This window comes from Egretta garzetta, unplaced genomic scaffold, assembly GCF_000687185.1.
Source record: "Egretta garzetta isolate BGI_Z169 unplaced genomic scaffold, ASM68718v1 scaffold79, whole genome shotgun sequence".
Classification (NCBI taxonomy): Eukaryota; Metazoa; Chordata; class Aves; order Pelecaniformes; family Ardeidae; genus Egretta; species Egretta garzetta.
In genome coordinates this window covers 7098375-7122295 of record NW_009260791.1, presented here as the reverse complement: position 1 = coordinate 7122295, position 23921 = coordinate 7098375, and the positions used below count along the sequence as shown (strand labels likewise).

The 23921-nt window shown below is 36.9% G+C and overlaps 1 protein-coding gene across 1 annotated transcript in view; it reads left to right on the top strand.

The window, feature by feature from the left end:
* The window catches only part of AKAP6 (A-kinase anchoring protein 6), a 227249-nt gene that overhangs the window by 184177 nt on the left and 19151 nt on the right, over positions 1 to 23921 (top strand). The window contains exons 10-11 of the mRNA XM_035902044.1: positions 2135 to 2359; positions 19183 to 19398. Of these exons, the coding sequence (XP_035757937.1) occupies positions 2135 to 2359; positions 19183 to 19398 (441 nt within the window). The remainder of the gene's footprint in view (positions 1 to 2134; positions 2360 to 19182; positions 19399 to 23921) is intronic.

Below are 23921 nucleotides of genomic sequence, written 5' to 3'. Positions count from 1 at the left end.
TAGAGCTGGAATGATATAAAACTATGAGATAAGTAACTGATCATAATTCTAAAAATCTAGAAAAATGCTGCCTTAAAAAAAATTTGAAGCCCTCCACTTCTCAGCACGTTAAAATAAAAATGTACCTCTGGATTAAGTTTTGCTATTAATTTTAGCATTTACAGGAAAATAAAATATAACTATTACAGTTTTCCTGCTAAATGCAATTTCATGAATAATAAGCAGAGTTTGATAGAGTTTTGTTTAATTTAATAAAAACCTCTGCAAAAACTAACGGTACTAGGCATACTGTTTTAATTGGCATGATTACGTTTTAATTGGCATGAAAAAAATTAAAGACAAGGATTTTAACTTCTAACAATGGTAAAATAGAGGGATATGGTTTTTAATATTACTTTCATCTAAGGTGAACAGTGTGGAATGGAAATACATTAGAATGAAATGTCAGTGGTGCGTACAGTTTAATCTGTGAAATTTTGTCCCCTGTGCTGAATATTACTCTGTCTCAATTGCATATTAAACAACCCTATCAAGGCAGGCATTGGCATCTGCTGTGCTGACACAAATTGTGAATTAAATGAAATTGATGTCCTCTGTCGTATATTTATGAAGACGGACCATTCTCTGAAGTATTCTGTTTATGAAGAATTTATGATTGCAAACTGTTCCAGAACAAAAAAGTGGCAATAAATTCTTTTTTGTGACCCTACCCTCCAAGGGCATTGATTTCACCTCCTGCTGCTACTTTTGTTACAGCATAAAAACAATAGCTAGCGCTGGATTCCACTGAGGGTCTTCAAATTATCAATATTTGCACCATGAAAATAGAAGGGTCTTGCCAAGAAAGCGTGTTTTTCAGTTATGATCTCCGAAAGACGTTATTTACAGAATGCCACAGAGTAGATTAATGTCTGTTGGTCTAATTTTATTTGTGTTTTAAGGCTTATTTTTGGAAGCTAACATCATTGTTATAAATTATATTCCAGTAACTTTCTAAAGCGTCTATTTTCAACAGACAGCCATACTGGGTCGCTTAAAACTGTATCTTCATGTTACAACAATTAACCGCTGCTAATTATCAGTTTAAAAGGTTATTGGATGTGATTGTCAGTGTATATCCAATATTCTACAATCAGTAACACAGATCTAGTGCTTATAATAAGTGTCAGCCTGACAGCCTCTTATGGGTCAGATAAAATACTGCTTGGCATAGAAGCAGCAGGCAACAGCGTATCTCCCTTGTGATGTTAAAGGATTGCCTTTCAAAATCCTGAAAAGGAAGGTAACTTTCTATCCCTGGCCTCTTCAGAATATTCATTATGCTCACAGCGTCCACTATCAAAATGTTATTCAGTGGTTCTTTTATTAGAAATACTACTTTGAAAAGCTGTAGTAAATTAGTTTCATTAGCTATCAGAGGTGAATGTTTATTCTGGTCCATTATTTTTAAAGTGGATGCTTAACATGGAGAACTTAAATCCGAATTTAGTTGCCTAAATAATTGGCCTGATGTGCAGCAACATTGAGGCTTTGCAAATTTCTAGCTTATTGGCGTCTGAATGAGTTCATCCACTTTTAAAAGCAAACCAGCTGTTTTGTGACCTAACTGCTGCTGTATACAACCTGAGGGCTGCAAGTTTGGAAACTGTGACCTGGCAGTTCATACCTCAGAAAAAAATTTCAGTATTTCAGTGTTTCCCCGAAAACTTAGACGGTACCTTGGGTGAGAGTTTGGTGAACTCAGTGCTTCTCGTGTTTTGTGTTGCTGCCTAGAAACCAGTAACTCGCATGGTCATAAGTGTCTGAAGCCACGGACAAATTCTGTAAAGTAACTACTTTTTAAAGTTGTGTATCATTTAGTCTCCTCTGTCCATAGTTGCTCTTAATAAACATTGATTTATCATGCTTCCAGCAAAGTCAGTGACCCAGAGAGAACAGCATAAGTGGGAAACAAGGATACAAAAAATGAAATTGATTGAAAGAAGGAAACAAAGAATGAAATTGATTGATATTAGTAGTAATTATTAAAACCCCTGCATCTCTAGTCATCTAACAGATGCTTCTTGTTGCACATTAACCTGTATATGTTTTGGTACATAAGACTAATCTATGTTTTCTTTATCCGATGCATTAGAAAACCCTAGGAGAGAAGATCCAAGACACAATGGTAGGGCACAGTGGGTTAGGTCCACGTGACCTGCTCTCGCCTGAAAGCGGCAGCCTGGTAAGGCAGCTGGAGGTCAGGATCAAAGAGCTGAAAGGGTGGCTGAGAGATACAGAGCTTTTCATCTTCAATTCCTGTCTGAGACAAGAAAATGAAGGAACAATGAATGCTGAGAAACAACTGCAATATTTTAAGGTAATAAAAAAACAATCATAGTTTTCATAGAGAGACTCCTCTTTATAGTAGGATAAAATATTTATCTTATACATAATGTAATGCAATGCATGTACACATGTAATCATATATTCATATTTTCACCTTCATTTATGTACTATGTGTTCATTCATGTTGATTTTATTGAATCTTTACAGTAATATTTATTCCTTAGACTTTTTGCAAAAGAGAGCTTCAGAGGGCTAATCACACCACAATTGGGAAAGCAATAGTATTCTTTCGGTCTACTTCACTATAAAGCTGAGTTTTGTCACGAAAAGCTTCACTCTAAATTTCACTCCCTACATCAGTTAAATTAACTAATGTGTTGTGTGACCATCAGTTTAATGGCCTATTTCTCTGCACATATGAGTCAAGAATAGCCTATCTGAGGTCACACAGAGATATAAATTTAGCATACATGAGGAAACATTCAAATTCATGGTGGATAGATACGTGGAAAAAAACCATATACGCTATTAGATTTGCATTAATCTAGGCCACATCTTAAGCCTAAGATTGAAGATTTATGGAAAGGAGGGAAAAGAATTATAGTGACAGTGCTGTGTTCAGATGGATAAGCTCCTTCAGCTGAAGGCCAGCATTCAGCTTTGCAACTGACTTAATGGCAGTTGTGTGTTTCGTTCCATTCCCCAAAAGTAGTGGGACCATTTAGGAAAGAGGACTATTAAGTTAGCAAACAAACCTGGTAGAACCATACAATTTTCTTCTGTTCATAGCTATCACTTCTAAATAAACCCTCACCTGAATCATCATTACAGGTCACTTTACTCTGCAAGTGATCTTTGACCAAAGAATAAGAAAGGAATCACGAGTAATTGTTGAGCTTTAGAGGTAAAGAGGTTTTTCTCTTCCACTAGTACATCAGGGTGTCTAGGGCAACAGCACTCTTAAGGTGATGGACAACGTATTAAATACTCATCTCAAAGGGCATGTTGCAAACACTTCTAAACATACTTCTTTATACAGGCATGCAAGAAAACAACAGCAGAAAAATGACTGTCTTCCCAATTAGTCATTCCTTAACTCTTCTTTTTCCAATCTTGAGGATTAGTGAGAAGGTTGTGTCAATGTAGATAGAATTGGCAGGGGTTTTTTTCAGCTTCCTGAGCATGTCCATTTGAATGAAATTTTAAGTTTTCGTATGACATCTGTATTTCTTTTTTTAAATGATTTGTGGTCTTCTGCTAATGGGGGAAAAAACACGCTGGTTCTTTTTATTCTATCAGCAAACTTCAAAGCTAGTCATTATGAAGGACTGTTGATAGACCTGCAGAACTTCACAGCAATAGATCTATATTTTCCATAGGAAATGCCACATGCTTTTTATTTCTGTGGAAAATTATGGCATTTATTTAAGTGCATAACTATGGATTTAGAAATCTAATTTCAGACAAACTTTAAAAATATACACTTATATATATATGGCTGAGACTTTCATGTACATATATGAACAGAAATACCATAGTAATGTTAGTTCCATATTTGAAATGTGCATAAAACTCTCAAGTGAAGTCTTTTGATATATATATGACATGATGTCATGCCAAGAGCTCTAGAGATGTTAAACAGGGTAGTACCACCCACCATGATGTAACCAGAGTATTTCATTACTCGGTTGATTATCTATTAATTACATAAATAATATATTAATTATTTTCAAAATGGTAGCCATTAGAGTATAAAAAATAATTACCTATCAAATATGGTAAGAGCATATAACTTTGTCATATATATTAAGCCATCTTTGTGTCATTAAATCTGAAATCCACTATAAGTAAGTTTTCCATTCTTCACTGATCTCCTGGGGAAGTGTATAAAAGAGAAAATGGATATAATTAACAATACTGCGATGTATAATACATATATTTGAGAAAGAACATTTAGAACATTTTCAAAAACATTAGCTATGCCACTAGTAGGAAACCTGCTGGGGTTTAGTTTGACTTACTTTCCACTTAACTTAAGAGTTTAACCTTATTACTGCTTTCACTGTGGTAAATGAATCATTGTTTCTTAATGGAAATTTATTGTGCTGCACCATCCCGATTATACACATAGCCACTGTACACAGAGAAACATTTTTAATAAAATAAACTCAACAATGCTGTTGATTTTCATTCCATAATGTTATGTTTTAAATTACACTTATGCCTTAGGAAAAACAGCTATTTCATTTTTCAGGTGTTTTCCTTTCATTTTGCAATTTGAGGATGAATTGAATGTATAGTTCACATGCAGTTGGGACCCAAGATGAGAACAATGTGGTGGGAGGAGGGGTTATTAAATTCACTAGTAGGAAATAATTTTGCTTTCTTTGTTTTCTTTTCTAAAAAACCATGCCATATTAATTTGAGTGTTCCTTTTATTAAAGAACGAACTACCGTGTTAATTTTCTTTTGTGATATTGCTGTGCAATAATAATACTTAGCATTTCTATAGTACTATCCAGTCAAGGAGCTGTACGTGCTGTACAAACATTAATGAATTAAGCCCCACTACACCTTTAAGGTAGGTATTATTATCCCCTTTTTGGAAATGAGGGAAATAAAATGCATAGAGATTAAGTGACTTTTCCAGGTTTTCACAGAAAGTCAATGGCTGTCTCAGAGTAGAACCCAGCTACGGTGACCCTAATCTTTGACGCTAACCATGAGGCAGCCCTTCCTTCCTTCCTCTGGGTTACTTCTCAGTATATTCCATTTTCATATGTGATGAAAACAGACTGCATCCTTGCATTTACTGCTGTTTCTTGTTTATATTCAAGGTCCAAATCCTGCTGAGTATGTTTGGCTGGTTTTTTCCCATTATTATTAACATGTTTAGATATTAGAATTACTAGAATATTATTAGTTATGGTCATTACCCAGCTTATGTAAGGTCCTGCATTTCTTGGTTTTGTGGAAACTGTGTGGTGTACTTTGGTCAGCCCAGTGATCTCCATGCAACACAAGGTGCAGCCAGTCTGCAGAGCCATTTTGTTACTCATTCCACCAGCTTTCAGTGCTCCCGGCTGCCTCAAACATTTTCACATTTAGTTACGGAGAGGCACAAACTTTGCTTCAGTCTATAGTGACACTTGCTGGCTGTTTGCCCACCTGCAAAGGGGGAAGCATGGCTCTCTTACTCCTGGTTTGTTGTCTTTTGTTGCAACATGAAAAACCCATTAATCTGGACTAAGGAAATCAAGGTATTGACTTAAAATTCATGAGATCTTCATCACTACGAACATACATTTATTTTATTTATTCATCCTTTTTATTTCTGTTCTGCCTTTTGAGTCCCTTGAGTTCATGTTTTCTAGCTTTCACTGAAATGATGAGGACCCGAACCAGAAACATACTTTTTAAATGAAATACAAGATTCTCAGGTAAACACATAATTCTAGCAGCTGAAAGACCTAATGTCATGAGACTAATAATTGGCACAACTGATTTCCTAACCTAATGATGTATGGCAATTTTGTGGGTCAGGAGAGATTTGGAGCGGGAAAGAATGAGGAGCAGTAATAAAAAGAATTCACATTCTTTCATGAAAGTTTTAGTAAATTTCACTTGAGTAAGGTCTAGCCAGAAATTTGTGTGCTTGTTGGCATGTAAGTGGAAGTGTTCTGCCACATTTGCTTTTATGTGTCTGGGACTTCAAAAAGCATGCTGTTTTCTCTGCAAAATGCCCTCCAAAAGACAGCAAGGAAACCTAAATAATTAGTCATATATTTCTGTCACTTGCAATAAAACTTACGACTTTAAGTGTTCAATATCGAGCAATGACCCATCAGCATCAAAAAGGTAGTTGTTATGGCTTTGGCTCACAGACCAGCTACTCAAGAACAAGCTTAGACTTGCAAGTATCTGTCCATCTCAGAATCCCTTCTCAATCGCATACAACCAGGAAAGCTTCTCTTGCTTTCGGTAGCAAGATTTAGAAAGGATCCTGTTCTCCTCCAATGAAGTTTGGAGGGGAAGCAGGGTTTTGCTGTCCAGAAGAGGTTTTTAGCTGAGGTTTTCTGTTAAATGGTCTTCTTTAGCAACAACAATGTTGCATTTTATGTAGTTTTCTGTTATGGTTTTATTTGAAGCAAGAAGCAACATACTATATATACTATCATACCCATCACCTAACTCTGTATTTGGGCCTTTAAAAAGAGACCTGATTCTCAGCAGTACTGAAAGCTTGTCGTTCTCATTGACTTTAGTCATTGTATTCATTAAAAAAATCAGACTGCTTACTCGTACCAAAAAATGTTGGAAATATTTTCCCATTTAATATTTCTAAAAGTCAACGGTCTATTGAATTCCATAGCTAGTAGTGTTGTAGCCAATTTTGTTTGCTGTGTAAACAGTGTAAATTATCTGATGCTTGTAACTGTTTCTAATGACTAGACTTGCTCAGAAGTGTATGTTGTCATCTTCCACTAAATTTGTGACTGAGCATACCAGATGATGCAGTGTCATTTAAAAAAAAAAAATTTCTCTGCACCATCTCGTATTTCTCCAATGCCTAAAGCAACTGAACTTTTTGATTAAACAATATAGGTTGCATTGGTAGTTAATAATCCATCCATTAATCAGTACTTATGATGCTTTTTAACTGAAAAGTTTGCATAAGAGTCAGCACTGCACAACTTACAAAGAATTTTGTTAAACATAATTCTATCAAATAAAGCACAAATGAGTTTGTGAGCATATAAGATTATGGCCAAGCTGAAATCAAAGACAGGTATTAACTTTGAGTAAGGGTTTGGAGACTTCAAAGATTGGAGAAAAGTGCTGGCTGTTCCTACAGGTGCCAGGAATTGCTTTTGCTACTGCATTTTGGATCCTTTACAATTTTTGGAATGATGTTCCTGGCAGAGCTGCAATCAAAGAATTACAGAAATCCAATGTGCATGTAACAAAAGTATGCAAAACAGTTTCCAACAGAAAGTCCAAAAGAAGTCAAGCAGGATTTAATCCTTTTTATACCTCTAAGATGATAAAAAAAGTTGTAATAATTTTAATAAATTTCTCAAAAAGAGTGTGACTTCAGAGTCCTAAATCTTTTCACAAATGAAGAAATGTTTACCCAAATTTTGTTTGGATTAAATTTTAACAATCAGGAAGGCATACAGTATTAAATCTTCTGAAAAACAAGTAGGATTCCAAAGTCAAATGTAGCCTGATGCCACTTACAATGGTTTGAAGCAAACTCGGATTGAATTTACATGATCATCCTAAAGCAGCACTTCTGTAGACCACTTAAAAGAGAAGCCACCTCTTTATAGGAAAGCAGTTCTACATATTTTTTTGCCAAAAATGTGGTATTTTGCCCCTAATACAATACATGGGTTTATAGCTCTAATTTTATTTTAATATACTAAAATATCAATTCTTAATACTAAATATATATGCACACACATACACACACGTGGTACTCAAATACTTAATATACTCAAATCTACCTCAAATTTTGATCTAATATACTTACTACTTATTGAAAGAAAGTTCAGTTTGTGTTTCAATGAGCTCTTCCTATTTAAGGCAACACTAATACAATTTACATTTGTAAATGTACAGTCCCATTTAGGACTAAATATCTCATCTGAGATAGCAGCTTTCATTCCATCATCCCATTTGGGCTCTGAAGCTTGAACTGTGAATTCTCTGAGGTTTTTCACATTGCTACTTAGTTTTTAATTAATCAAAATCTCAAAATTATTCATAAACAGTTTCTGGTTGTCTAAAACCATTTTGCCCCACAAGTGCTCCCTTTGCTGGGGGAAAGAAAGGGTCTCAGAAGATCTAGCCCCCAGGGATGGTTAGATCTGATGTGCTGCAGGGTTCCACAGAGGTATCATAAAGTATCTGCATGCAGTTCTAATTCAGCAGTGGCAATGGGCTTCTGGACTAAGACTGGGGTGTGGGATGGAGGTTATTGTAGAAACAGGAAGAACCCTGAGTTCAGCAGAGCTCAGATATAGCAATACACCGAACCCTTTGGTGGAGTAGAGAATGGCCTAGTGGCTATTTTTAGGCTACTAATTCATATTTTGCTTGCTTCCTAATTGTATTTTATGTACCATCCCCTTTTTTTCTGGTATACCAAGATGATTACCCTGCCGACAGCATAGCCATATGGTAGAGGTATGTTAAAACAGGCTGGCTTTAGATACCTACAGTGCAGAGATCTTGTCTGAGCTTCTTTTATAGTAATAGGGAGGGGGAAGAAAGCACTTTTGGGATGCAATTAATCTATCTTGGTTTAGGCATCTGGCTACAGGGAAGATGTACCGTATCTCAGAATACCCGCTTCTAAATGACTAGCTCAGGAGTCAAGTTCTCCATTAGCTCAGATGAATCCCACCCAAGGAATCATCAGGAATGTCATTAAGACTTGAGGGACTTGAAGATGTTGAGGGAACTTCAGTCCCCACTCAGAAAGATTTACTGCTAATATCTGTGAGGTTCTGCCACGCTAACTACAGGGCTATTTCTTTTCCAGAAAAGTTGAGCCTGAATTCCTTTCTCAGCCCTCCTGAATGTGCAATAGGGTGCTTATGTGAACCAGTGCCGCCTTGTTGACTGGAGCTGGTGAGAGGAGAGGAAGGCAATGGGGCTCTTGTACCTGTCTTTCTTACTGTACTGGGATGGTCTGCATTAAATTTTCGTGTCATGAGCAGGCTTGTAAGACTTGAGGTCTGACGCAAGCTGACTAACACAGAACACACCCTGGCTTACAGAGAAAGCTGTCTCTGCAGACTTTGGTCTATATTTCCCCTCTCAGTCATGGCCTCTTGAAGAGTCAGATGCATAGAAGTGAAAATATCTGATGGCTTCTTTTGAGATAACATTCTCGGTTCCATTACTTATTATTGTCATTATCATTGAAGATATAATTGATTTTCTTCCTTTGACCCACACAAATGACTCCTTGAAAATGTGACTTCTTATTGTCCTGCTATTGCCTTGACGATCTATTTACTACAAAACCAGAATCTTTATCCTCTGTTACTATCAGCCTGGAAAAGGAAAAGGAAAATGAGAAGAAAACAAAAGATGACAAAAGAAAAGATAAAGAAATATTTCCCCTAAATAAAAGCCAAGATTGACTTGCACTAATTTACAGCGAGGGTTGGTACTTTGGTTGGCCTCTAAGCTTTATTTCCTTTGTTAGTGATAACATATAGAAAAACAAGTACAGTGTGGACTGGAAATATAAGAGAGTTAACAAAAATTCACTGTGCTGTCTCCATTAAGGTCCACTTTGTACTACTGCATGTGATTATACGATTTATTTGATTGTCTATAACTGCCCCTTTGGAGCCATAGCATTGCATTTTCAGGTGCAAATCTCTCTGATATTAGTGGATTATTGATTGAATAGTGTTCTCTGGAGCCATTAAATCCTACTAACGAGGTTTTTCCTTAATTGGTGGATCATTGACCTAGTAGACCGTTGCCTAATTTTGGTTTCAGTACTGGACAGGTTTCCCAAGTTTCATCTTTGCATGTAACTTAATAGATCATAGTCCCAATAGGGAATAGTATTATGGACTGTATTAGTACCTTTACTCACACTATAATTTCATACTGCCAGGAAACCCATTGATTATAGTAGAATTATTTGCAGGGTAAAGTGTAATTCAGTATGAGTAAGGATATGAGTGTAAAAAGAACAGGCCTTCAGTATACATTCTGAAGTGTTATTGCAATCCTTATCAGGTATATTATGTATCACAAGTATGAGATGACAGGCAGAAATGGGATTTGCAGACTGGCAACGTATTACTAGAGACAGCAGAGTGGCTTAGATTATGCTTGCTGCATAAAGTCAACGGAAAAAAACCCAGATGTATGTGGATTCCTGTCCTCTGCAGGATGATTCCCTTACTGGTCTGTTAGGAAAGTGCTGCATTTCCTCACCTCAGAACCAAACTGAAGGCCTGGCCTCTAATCTGATGGATTTTCTGTGCATTTTGCCAACAGCTGACGATGCAATGTCATTTGTAGTGCACCACCTTTCCCTTTATCACAGGGATGTTTATTTTCATGTTTTGGGCACAATAAGAGGAACCTTGTATAGTCTCTAGTCCAAGCTTTAGTAAAGGAAAGAAAGCCTGTTTTGTGCCCTCTTTGCTTTCATCCTATGTAGTCCTCTTACCCCAAACCTGTTGTCCAGACAACAGAAGAATGGCAGTTGAAGGTGCAATAATATGAGGAACACTGAGCCTCTAAGACCATCATACACAGCCACCTCATCCAGATTTTTGGCTTTTGACAACCCTTAGATTTTTGACGGCCATTTGCAGTTCATCTTGACCACACCACACCACCTGCTTCTGTCCTCACCTCTAATTCTGGCCTTCTCATAGTCCTGGGGCTAAACTGTGCATGTCAAAGTCATGTCTGCCTAACTTGTAAAAGAGGCAAGTTAATGTTAATTTAAAATTTAACTTCTTTATGCAAACACTTGCCTAAAACTTATTTATACAAATAAGATATCAAGGTAGGCTAACCTACTGCAGGTATGAGCGAACCTACCTCATCTCAGTGCTGCCTGGCTGTGGTTGTTTCTGCTGCAAGTAACTTCTCTTGTTGGGGACTTTTAGTTTTGTCTTGAGCTGAAACAAAAAAAAAATGCATGTCTGTGTGTATATTTGTGATTAAGATATGGCAAAAGAATGAAAATAATATTTTTCTGTTTTAATGATATATCCATTCTGAGGATGTGGTGCTCTTTTGAAGTAAGATGAGGAACACCATTTCTAGAAAAGCCTACTTGTTGTCCTTGTGAATATACAGATACACATGAAAGCACCATAATGTATTTTCCTCTGTTTACCCTGGAGCAGCTCAAGCTGTACATTTTTGAATCCAAGCTAAATTTACTTCACTGACACAAGAAAAAAGAGAAAAAAGCCAATGGAAATCTTTTTTTCCTTACTCATTAGATGTGTTTATTTTCCCTTTCCTATCACCCTGCTTGTCCTGAAGTCTCCAAAAGATTAGTCTAATTTATTTTATGTTCCCTGCTTTCCCATTAAAAGGTAATACAAATGCACTGCAGTATGTTTTTTTCCTGTAATTCAGAATAAGGTAAATTCTCACTACATTCTGGAATACACCAGGCCCATTGCACTGGGACAGTAAAAATGCATGTCTACCATCTGTGGGGGAACTAGATTAAGAAAGGGAGTGAGTACAATATTAACATCTGAACCTCAGCCTGAGGGTTATAGGTATTGAGGTACATCCATACAAGGAAGTTTTTCCTTTAAAGCCTCTTATATAGCTCTGAGGCAGGACACAAAGTTTTAACAGTTTTAACTGTTCATTAAAGATGGTTGATATTCTGATACCTAAGAGTTTTTAGGCAATCGGAGGGGGTTTCTTGACATCTAAAGTGTGATGTATGTTGAGAAACATCTTGATTTCTTTTAAACTGTAATTCTAGGTGAATTCTAACAACTGGAAGTAAAGTTGAGCCTAACTTATGCCTCACTTGATTTTGTAAAGTTTCCACCTGTACCTCAAGTCATTTAATCTCTTGAGTTTCCACACATTCATTTGAAACTCTGCCCAGTGTGGTGACCTAGCAAAAATTTCAAGTTTGTAATGTCTGCTATAGGAAAATGAATTTTTGGGTAGTGTTGTTCAGGATTCATTGAAAAAGCAAAACATAGCACTGATATTTATCCTACCCATAGATGCTTTTCCTAATTTTATTTTAGCATTTTTGGGGGGCAAAAAGGAAACCCTAGCAAATTGTGCCACTTCTTTCAATATTCCTCTGGTGGATCTGTTTCTCTGCAAAGAGAACTTCTCAAACTAAATGAAAAGAGGGCACAAACTGAAGGCATTTATAAACACAAACAGTGCCAGACTAGAAAAATGGATCCTCCTGCCATCGCGTCTGGCTCCTCTGTCTGAATAACTTGGCTTATCCCCTGGAACCAAGTTAACCCCAACTTTGCAGAGTGTAGTAACTAGCTCTAAAATATTTCAGTGTGAAAATGAATCTGATTAATCCCCTGTACGAAACACAAGAAAAATAAGGCTTGGGAAGGGTGCGTTGTATTTCAGTAGGGAAGATGCATTTACATCCAACACTGGTTTTCTTCTATTTTTAAAAGTTACCTTCCTGTAATTGCACACTAGTTTAGAGCTAAGATAGGAGCATCTTAACAATAATGGGCACTTTTTTAACAGATTATTGCCAAAAGTGCATTCTTTATTCCAGGGAGACACCGTAATAGATACCAGCGCTTTAGTAATGATACAAGCAATCTGTAAGCTATTATAGTTTCTTTTATAGTAACTTAATCTTCATATTGTTTTATATGTCTGGAATTTTAATAGTGTTTTTAATTTATGAAGAGAAGTATATTACATATTACTAGTTACATGGGAATATGAGCTAAATATCAGACCATTGAACTATATTCTTGCAAACAAATATTTTGAAGTACTTAAATGAGCATAAGACATAGAACAAAGAAATTAAAGAATGTCATAGAGATATAATAGCAGCTTTTATGGAATGAGCCCAGAAGCATCTATTCTGGATTGTTACTGGTTTTAATGCACGTAGTGTACTTCTAGAGAAAAATAGGAAAGAACACGGGTACTCTTAGGATGCTATTTATGTTTAAATATGTTATTTAAAATAAATATATTTACCTAATTAATAAATTTATTTGCATTATTGATTGTAAATAAACACAAATTCCCATGTAATTTTTTAATGTTAATGAAATGAATGAATTAATATAAGCACTTGATTATATGTAGCAAGTACTCGCCTATGTGGGTCCTTGAAGCCAGTGCAAAATGAAGGTTTTTTTCCTATTAGTTCATTGCCACCTTTACTCTGTATAGAAACAGACGCAGTTCACATGGAATATAGTGAACTGTGCTCAGACTTGCAAGAGAGATATCGTAACACTTTGCTAAGCGGTGAGTTACAGAGAGATATGATCAGCGTAGCAATTTAGTGGTTGTAATGCTATTAAAAGTATGGCTTTTAAATAGAGAGAACCAGTTCGCTGTTTTGAAAGAAGTCATATTCTACTTTAAACTGTCATTCTGTATTTCTGACTTGCAATTAGATGATATTTCTAAAATGTCAGTCCCAGATTCTGTTGTGACCGTCATCGTAATAAAATGTGACAGCAAAGATATTATATCAATACTTTTTCCATAATTAGCATTAAAGATCTCTCAAGGGTTAACTACAGAGGTTTTCCACTGAATGGTCTGCAAGCCTTGTGCCTTTAAAATCTTTTAATATAGCCAAGACTGGTGACAACCAGGAGACAAATCTATGAACAAACCCGTTTGGAGAGAATAGTTTTGTGGTGTGTGATGTATGTTACGTAAATGAGCTTATTAGGACTCTCATCTATTTTATTATTGGTGCCCAATTTAATAGAGGCATTTAAAAAACAATATTTCTGCCTGACTCCTTGAAATGAAGAAGATACATTGATATAATTGAGAGCAAATGATTGCATGTTGTGCCATTTAATCATGTCATTTTTCAATTGCTGTTTTTTGCACTTCACTGCATACTTATAGAATATTTAGCTTCAGTATAGATTAAGTCCCACAGTATGCAACTGAGTGGAGTTCCCATATTAGGTGACATTTTCTTTTAACCTTGAAATCAGCAAAAGCACACAGGTTTGGCAGTATTTTTCTAAAAGATGACAAGTCATCGTTCATTTCCTATCTTTGTCCTTTAGCTTTTTTATTTTGAGGAATTACTTTCTTACTAATATTTTTTTAGGGATTATTGGGTTTCTTTTTCATTCAGAAGCAGAAACTCTTATTTGTGTCCCTTACCAATGGAATTTGAAATACAGGGACGCATCACCCCAGACAAGAGAAGTTCCAACTGGGATTGCCATTTCACAGAAAACACTGAAAACTAAATTTTACCCAGCATTTGCGACCATATTGTTTCCTGTTTCCCTGTTATTGGTGTATTAGGGATGTTAGCCATCATTCTTAAAGTTTTACCTTAGCATTTTTGAAGACTGAAGTGTTGCACTAGCCAAAAATGAGACTTAAAAAGACAATTTACATTTTTTTAAGAGTTGCAGTTTGGGTGTTGTAGTCAGAAAGGAAGCTTCCATTCTCAGGTTTTGCCTTAATTTCTCTATATGGCTGTTGTACTAAATAACAACAGTTCCATCTTCATTTCGGCTTCCATCAAGCAACAAGTGATGCAGTAGGAAGGGTGTCATTCCCTCCCTCACATACCCACATCCTGTAACAAGGAGAAAGAGTAAGCCTTTAACAGACCAGCGTTGGACAGAAACTTCCTCTTAGATCTGATCATTCCAGATCTATCTGCAGTTGAGCGTCTTTTGTTTTCCTAAAAACATGCAGTATTGCCCACACAGAAACTCAACATAAGCCTCGAAATAGCATTTGTCTTTGTATAGCTTGGCATTTCTTTTGAACCTGAAAGCACAAAGAAAATTCATCTGTGTAAGTTACCGTTTTTCATCTTCTAACTGTTTTCAAATCTCTGAGCACCTCTACATGGGCCTTTATTATTCCTAATTTTAGGGTGAAAGTAAGAAAGACGGAAATTGTTGAAAGAACTTCAGATCACATAAAAATTAATTCACCAAACAATACGTAATACATGATGCTGCAAAAATCGTATCTCAGCATTTTATGTCGTGATGATATGTGGAGTGAGCAACTCATCTACTGTGTTGTGTGAGAAAGCTGTCTTCCCAACCATGTCCTTCAGTCGTGCAATGCAGGAAGGCTGAGGGATGGAGGGGGATTGAGGCTTGAAGGGATCTAATATTCCTCAACTTCCCACCTTTCTATGCCTCCCACACTCTCTGGCACTACCTAAAGCTGCACATGTGCTTCTGGTCATATGCCGTTCACTTAGGAGTCATGCAGCTATGTAGAGCACCTTCTGTTCATATCATGGCTACTTTCATCCCCATAGATAGTGCCATTAGCCCATAGCTTGGAAAGACTGTTTGATGTCATTCGACTCAGCAGGGGCTTTTCCAGATGATTTAAGGCATGGTATTAACAAGCTGTGAAAGTAGTTTCAGCTAGCCCTTTTTAGCTATGCGGGTGATAACTTCAAAGCACTGAAAATAGGAATAGGCAGAGGGAAGAAAAATCTTCCAAGATTCTAACAGCACAGACAGGAATCCTCAGTATGGGAAAATATGACTCGTAATAACATTATCATGAATAACACCTCCATGTTACCAGGATATCTGTTGTGAAGCAAAGGACTCAGACACAAAGTCAAGTTCATACATGGCAGCTGCAGTTACTGTGTATACTCTTAGCCTGCAGCAAAAAAGTCAAATACATTAATTTAATTCTCACTGCAAATGACTTAAGTGAATATGTTTCTCCCACATTTGCGAAGGTTTGGATTGTATTTACAGTTATCACAGCTCAATGGACACACGATAGTGTGAGGAGCCACAATCGAAAGTGTCTGATCTCTTAATCTATACTTCAGCAAATCTTCTGCAAACCCAGGAGACTAAGCAAGCCTAAGTGATGCTCCTCAGTCTACTGTTAGATCATTTCCCAATTTTCTGAACTGTCAAGTACCCAGTAGCTTACTGCAGGCCACCAGACCCTAGCCTCAGTAGAGACACTCATCATCTTTCTTTTCCTTTTTTTTTTATTAATCATGAATTATAGCTGTTAATTTAGAATATAGAATGCACCTTGCAAATAATTAACGGTGGTCCTGGAAGCATACTTTGCAGGTACAATAGCAATATTGTCAGGTTTTTATAGAAGCACAGCATTTTGACACTAGCAGAACATGGATGGATATGCAATGCTGTGACATGTCATGTCATAGGATACAGGCAATTATTGGGTCCCTTTAGGACTCTGTATACTGGACCCTAAAACTGCTTAGATTAATTATTGCTAATGCTATTATATATGGTTTAAAGGTGTCTTTACATGATTAAGTTCCCTGGCTTTTAAAGTATTGTTGCTATAGCCAGCTCTTTCAACATGCTGTTAGATACAAGTACTTCATTCTTCTCCTGTTTAATATTAACCATAATATCATGTAATAAAATTGAAACAAAAGTGCCATAGGCCTAATTGTACTGTCACAGCCATGTAAATCAGAAATAGCTTCAGTAAAGCTACTGTTATTATGGTGGTATAAAATTGATGTAAATTAGAAATGACTTGGATGCTGTAGCTCTGCTTGCGGATAACACAGTGTAAAGGCCTCACTTAAACTCCCACATAACAGCTTATGAATGAAATACTCCTTACCTCATGATATTATATGGTATTGTATGAAAAATGAACCGTATTTATAAGGGATGACATAATCAGGTAGATCAAGGTAAGTTAACGTTATGGGGCCAGCTTCTGAGCTGTATTGACTTCCATGAAGTTAATGCAGACCTACATAGATTTGACTGCCATCAGTATATAACTAACCATCATTTTCGTAAAACTGAATTGCTTAGCTGTTGTACAATGTAGAATAGGAACCCCGACTTTAGGTAGATTTTTTGGTTTGCTTTGGTTTGGTTTATTTCTGATGTGACGTTAGGCTAATGTATAGCATCAAGAAGGAAATGTGCCAGACATGGTGGTTACATCAAGAACTATGTAGAAAACTAGTAATGAACTCTAGGAGAATAAATAAGGGCAAGTTCAGGAAACGTAAGTGAAAATGCAGCTCTGGTATAAATTGAATAATAAAATTCCTGGTCATATTTTGCCATAAATAGTGGTTTGGGAATTTGTCATTCACCTTATTTAAAATTCAGAAATATTAAAGGTACAGGGTTCTCTCATTATAGAAGTAATAGAATTCTAGCTATTACAGAGTTAGGGTAATTTAAATAGCTATAGAATGCATTATATCAATAAGTGGAACATCTGTATGAAATGTCCACCTGCTGATATACTACTCAGTGTACTTTACAATGAAATGTACTTAATCATTTTAAGACGTCTTCTAATGAAGCCTTATCGGGATTAACATTTTGAACACAAATACTTTCAGGCATTAAAACTTCCGCTTTAAATGAGATTGCATTGTCTTGTTTACCCTTGTTGATTAATAAGCAATCTGTTAACTGTTAGAATGGCCCAATTGTGCCAGTGAAAGTAGATTAGTAATTCAGCTATGTTTGTGGGTTTAATCATCATTTCTCTTGAAGGCTTTGAATAAAAAAAATCACTTCCACACTATCGATAGGCAAAGAAAAGAGATATATTTTTAGATGTGTATACCAATGTTTTGCTTCAGACTTTCAGCGTAGTATTATTGATCAAGCACATAATTCCAGCAGGAAAATACGCCATTGAGGTGCAATATTTCTAAGTATAAATTCCAATTTTTAAAGAGCAAGTGATATGAAAATCTGGAACTTGAATTCACTTCCTACAGAATGTTCTTGTTTTGCTAATAAAATTCAGGCAGGCAGGTCCCAATTTTTTATCAGTTGACGCTTGTGAACAGCTTTGAGAGATGCGGTGGCTTTTTTTGTTTGCTTTTTATGATTAACTGGAAGCTTAAAGGCAAATGCCCTGTCTTCAAAAAAGATGATAGTTCAGATTTTCTCATGGGGTCATGCACTTTCATCTGTGGCATCCCACAGAGGGAAACAGATGTTGGCAAGTTACAATTTAAATTATCTGGAAAGCTCCCACGTGTGGAGCACAGTTCTGTTAAATTCAGGAGTAGCACAGGCCTATGGTAATAGATGAACACTTGAACCATGCAATGTTTTAAAAGCATAGGGTCTCAGAAGCTGGGCTGAAGCAGTCATCCTCAGATGCACTTGTGCCTTGTGTACCCCAGCTTCATAGATATTATTATTAAAACACTTTATGAATTAATAAAATCCTGATTGGGTATTGAATGATAGTAGAGTGTGATTGTGGATAAAACCATGCTCGAAAGCACCCCATGCCATTAACTGCTTCTGGGTGGTAGATCTCTCTTTAGTTTTGGCATGTAGGATGCATTATTTCTACTGCTATTCGGTGACATTCTCTGTGTAGTTACTTAGGTTTCTGGTGTAGAATCAACATATCCTGGCTACCATCAATATTCAGCAAAATTAGGGCTTAGCGATTGTCTCCCATCCTGCAGTTCACATCAGACTGCATTCTTGGTAGCACTGGAATCAGTATGATGAAATAAATGCAGTGAATAACGCATCTTTAAGAAGGATACAGTTATTATAGTATTCCTATGTTTACTTGAATGTGGAACTACCCTGGAAATACTTTATGATAACAAAACACATCTGTAAAGAATTTTATACTGAATTTTCTCCTTCCTTAAGGTTTCTCCCCTGTCAGGGTACATATGACCTGTAATTTCTATTGTTTTTTTCTGAATATATATATATTCTCATTGCACAAATATAATTTTTTTTCCTGAAGAATTTCTGAAGCTGATTGTTGTCAGGGTAACTCATTTCAGATGTGTCCCAGCTGAATGAAAAAAAAAAAAAAGGAAGAATAAACCAGTCTACGCCATAAAACTTTCAACATTATTGAGACAGTTGGCTATGTATGGCATTTGTTTGAAGGAGACCAAAAGTAGCTTTACTCCTCCTGCGTTGTTAAGATTAAGACTGTGTTTACCTGAAAATAAAACATTAAGCTTTGACACTAAGTATAGGAATTTATGGAAGAGCTGAAAAAACTACTGTAAGAAAGAAATTGGGCACTGTTAAATCTCAGATACTAGTTAATGTTTTAATTTGCAAAGTATTCCACACTGACATCTGTTGTTTGTCTGTCCTGCAGTCTCTATGCTGTGAGATCAAGCAGAGACGTCGTGGGGTAGCCTCTGTGCTGAGATTATGCCAGCACCTCCTGGATGACCAGGAGACCTGCAACCTAAATGCAGATCACCAGTCCATGCAGCTGATAATCGTAAACCTTGAGAGGAGGTGGGAAGCCATTGTCATGCAAGCTGTCCAGTGGCAAACAAGGCTACAGAAGAGGTTGGAAGAAGACTCGGTGAGTAATGCTTGCTTTAAAAAGATCTCACATGGTTTCGTTCTTCATGAGACACTTTTTCAGTGCAAGACAAACACGTTCTTTTCAGAGTGTTTTCTTCTGACTGAAAATGCCATTCCTAGTATTTACTGCCAACAAGTGAAGCTTTAGTTTTTCACAAAGCATTGTATTCTATGGACAAAACTGTTTAATAAGATAAACTCACAATATACATGTTCTATTGCTAGATACTTAATCTCATCACAACTGATCCTGTCGAGTAATGAAAACAATCTTCTCCTGTTGCCAAGTTGCTCAGTACCTTACAGAACTGGGCCCAGAGAGGTATTTCACTGGTTGTAAATATATTTCAGAAAAAGTATTTTCTGTGTAAGGCAGGTTTTAATTAGCATCCCAACATAGAATGCCATGGGTATATGATTAATATACAATTCTGTGTTATTTGAATATAAGTAAAAATGCATTAATTTGCTTTTATCTCAGGGAAATGATTCCTAAGAGGCAAAATAGGACTCTGCTTAAACCATCCATTAAGTGGCATAAATTAGACAATTTTTCTACAGCATAAAACTATATTACAAAGCAGTATCTACATTTAAACAATAAACCAGAGGGAGAACAAAATAATCCCTACTGTAACACCATTGACTGTAATGGAAGAATTGGCTCAGCCTGTTTTGTGCTGCTATCATAATGCTGAAGTCTGTGTGCTGCAGCTACACTGACAGCAATGATATCCCAGCACAGTCTATACACTGAAGAGCCTTGATCAGATTTGAGAACAAGTCACATATATTTAGCTTACATAATTTTTTTGGTTTATATCAAGCAAATAAAAGGAAAAAATGCTTGGCGCTTACATGCTTCCTAACAATTATCTGACTAACAGTGAAATACTACTTTTGACTTCTTTTTGTTAAAGTTCCTTTACAGAAATAACAGAAGCTGTAATTCTCTTGATCAGTTATGGTAGTGTAGTATGAAGATATACAAGACAGTGTTCAGAAACACTAGGAGTTCCTGAGTGAAAATGCTATTATTCTAAACGAGCCAAGAATGGTGAGTTAGTGAGGAGGATGCTGTGGAGAAGTGCACCATTGCAGGTAATAATAATCTGTTGCCTGCCTACCTTCATTAGGTTATAAAGTAGGAGTATTCCTCTGCCTCTTCGGTTTATTGGTTGCTTTGCTTTAGGTATTCAGATAGAAATGGAACTTGAGGAAGGAACAAGATTTTAATGGACTTTCAGGCCAAGTCAGTAGGGGCATGACTTTGTATGAGGCAACATGGAAGGGAGACGTCACTGAAAAGCAGGTGGAGTGTCAGCATTGCTGTTATAAGCATGGGAGCAGCCAACTGGCAATGTAAGAAGTGAAGATAATTGGGCAGAGGCAGTTAAGCCTTCAAAAATTTGATCTTGTGGGAAGAAGTGTAAAAATTGTGAAGCTGTATGTGATTGTGCAAGGGTATAGAGAAAAAAATTATTTTTCAGCCTTTCCTTATACATCTATGTGCAGAGAGGGAAGTGTCAACTGAAGAGGAATGCTATTGGAAACAACCAAGGAGATCAACTAAGAGCTTTCACTATATGACCAGCAGGAAAAGGTCAAATCTTACTGATGCTAAGATTCCTCTCATAGAGCAAGTGAGAGCTGGAGATGTCACAGCTGATGTAGATCACCAGAGGAGATTTGGGGAGGACAGAGCATTTTGTCTGTGCTTAGTTTATGTTAATGGAGACTAAGAAGGAAATACGTAACAGACTGGTAGAGGAGGGGGTTAGATGCAAGGAGTTTACCTGAGCCCCCAGTCCAGAAATGGGAACTGCAGGTATCTGAATGTATGTTATCATCTAAAAAGGAGAAAGGGAAGCAGTTAAAAAAAGGTTGTTCGAGTCCAGTGTAAAGCAGACGCTGAACGAAGTATGATTAGCAAAAAACTACAGAGAAGGTAGAAGAATCTAGAATCTTCAGAGTATTTTTAGTCATATTAATAATATGTTACATCAGTAGCTCTAGCAAACTGTTGGTTAGTGCTACACAAAATGTTTAATGGGCTGACCAGCAGTAGAAAAAACAGCTGAATTTGGGAACTTCAAGAACAAGTGTGTGCAGTATTAGGCAACAGCCAAACCAAAAATAGTTCTCAGAATCCTGAATTTTACTTGCTAGAGTCTGAGTATCTGCTAGGTCTGTAACTGCCCAAGAGAGATTGGACTGGGTTTCTACTGTATTTCTCTAAAAGGTAAAGTACCACAAAGATGATGAACTGCCTTTTTCATCCACAAAACTTACCATTTTGTTGTAGCAAATATATATCTTCTATTGGACTTGGAACAGAAACAAGTTGCATTTGTGAGATAGCTTAGAGAGTGCTGAATGGAGGTCCAAGCTACTGTAGTGAGAGCCTATTAACTCCTTTTGCATGTGGGCAGCTGCCGTGTGGAAGCAGTTTGCTGTTTGTAGCTGCAGTTGCTCTAAATAAACCTTTACGAGCTAATTAGAGCTTGGCGCTGCTCTTGCAGCAGGAGCAAAGTCAGTCCCGTGTCTCTGTTTGGGCTTGCAATCTATCAGGAGGCATGGTGAGGGTATGAATACTACACCTTGCTTGATATCCTGATGCTTGGAACTTCACAAGGTGAATGCTGCTTTGTTCCCACTTGGCCTGAGGTAGTCTGGAGTTATTTGCCGGGCTGAGTTGACTTGCACCGGGCAGGGGGTGTACCATTCTTTCTGCTGAGAAATGGCAGCCATTTAGAGCTATCATGATGCTCATCTAATTTTCCCTGTGGGCTGTTCTGTTTTGGAACCTCTCATCCTAGGCTTGTTTATAATAATATGATTCTATGAAGTATGTCAGTATCTGCAAGTTTCTCATGTTGATAAATCTGTAGTCTCAACGTTTAAAGATGTCCCAGCTACTGCAGGATTCAGGTTTCTTTGTCTTCCCTGGCCTGAGTTGGCATGTTCTAGCCTTCCTTTTCACTGAGTTCCTGTGTAGTCATTTCTTGGGTAGGTACCAGGACTGTTTCTTCTGCTTTCCTATCTCTCTGTATTTGATGGTGTGCCAGTCTTGGCACAATAAATGGTATCCCTTGGTAACAAGTCTTTATTTGTGGTTGCCCACAAAATCCTGTAATTTATGAAAACAAATGAGATGTTTTTATACCCTGATGGCATCTGACTCATTCATGGCATCTGACTTGCTGACAGTAAATAAGATAGCCCAAATGATTATATTGTGTCATATAAGTACAAGAGTCACTTGCATCTTCTACTGTCATCTTAATTTGTGTACTGGGATCTTCCTTCGTCCTCTTTCTGCCCCTTGTTACATTCAGTCACTTATCTGGGCCACTTATAGCATTACAAGGGTATGCTGGAATTAACCACAAAAGGCTTTTAGGTTTCTTTTTAATTGTTTGCCTTCATTGATGGTTTTCAGCAGTGTTTAATTTTGCTCAAGTTTTGCGATAGCGGGCACCATAAGTTTACGAGTTACAGGAAGATACTAACGTGTACTATAAGCACCTAAAGTCTGGTAAAAGATGTCCTTCTCATAAACCAAAAGTTATGTCTAGAATATGAAATTATGAGTAAGAATCACTCGAGAAGGATGAAAAGTAGTCAGGTTAAGTATATTAATCTAGCTATAAAGAATGAAGTATTCATACAATGAAAAAACCAAAGATTACTTCTAAAAAACAGTAGGACACTTGTCTGTTACTGGAAGCAGTCCTAATCTGTTTTAGCAAAAGAGGTTTTTATTTCCCCCATCTGTTTTTTTGTGGTAAATTCTTTTCCCCCAGATTTATCATTCCATAGTTTGCTGATATAATGTTATATGTCACCTAAATTTTAGCTTCGGAATTACACAGATGCCTTATAGTTTGCCTAACAAGACCCTGCTGGCAATCATCTTAAAAGAAAAAGGAGTCTGTCTGGCAATTGCAACAGCAATAGCAACAATCTTTAGTCAACTAAACCCAAAATTGCCGTCTAAAATTCCTGCTCAACAGCTGGAGAAGCTTTAACTCACTATGCACTTTCCTTTAGAGGGTCTAGTCTAGATGAAAGACTGAGCAGTTAAAAAAGGATTTAGGACAGACTCAGTCATTGTCATGCCCACAAGTTTACAACACTTGAGTCAAAGGGGGAATATGTAAGTTGGTTTAGGCAATTTTTTTTTAATCCTTTGCTCAGCCAGTGGTATGCCCAATGTAATTTATGTGTTTACCCTCAGTGGATTATTTCAGCAGCTACAGATGTTCACAGTTTGGGGATGTCCTGTCCAGGTCAGATATGTCTCTGTACAGAAAACTACAATGAGGTGACCATGGAAATTCACTTTTCTGGGACTGTTTTACAATACTGGAGTACATAAAACTGCTGTACTGCTGTGGCTAAGAGACAAAACTGTGGTTTCTAATGGATTTTACTTCTTAAATTGCAATTCAATATTCCTGCCTTTTTGGTGGCTGGAGAAACTGCTTTTTCTCCAGACTGCTCATTCATTGAATGAGG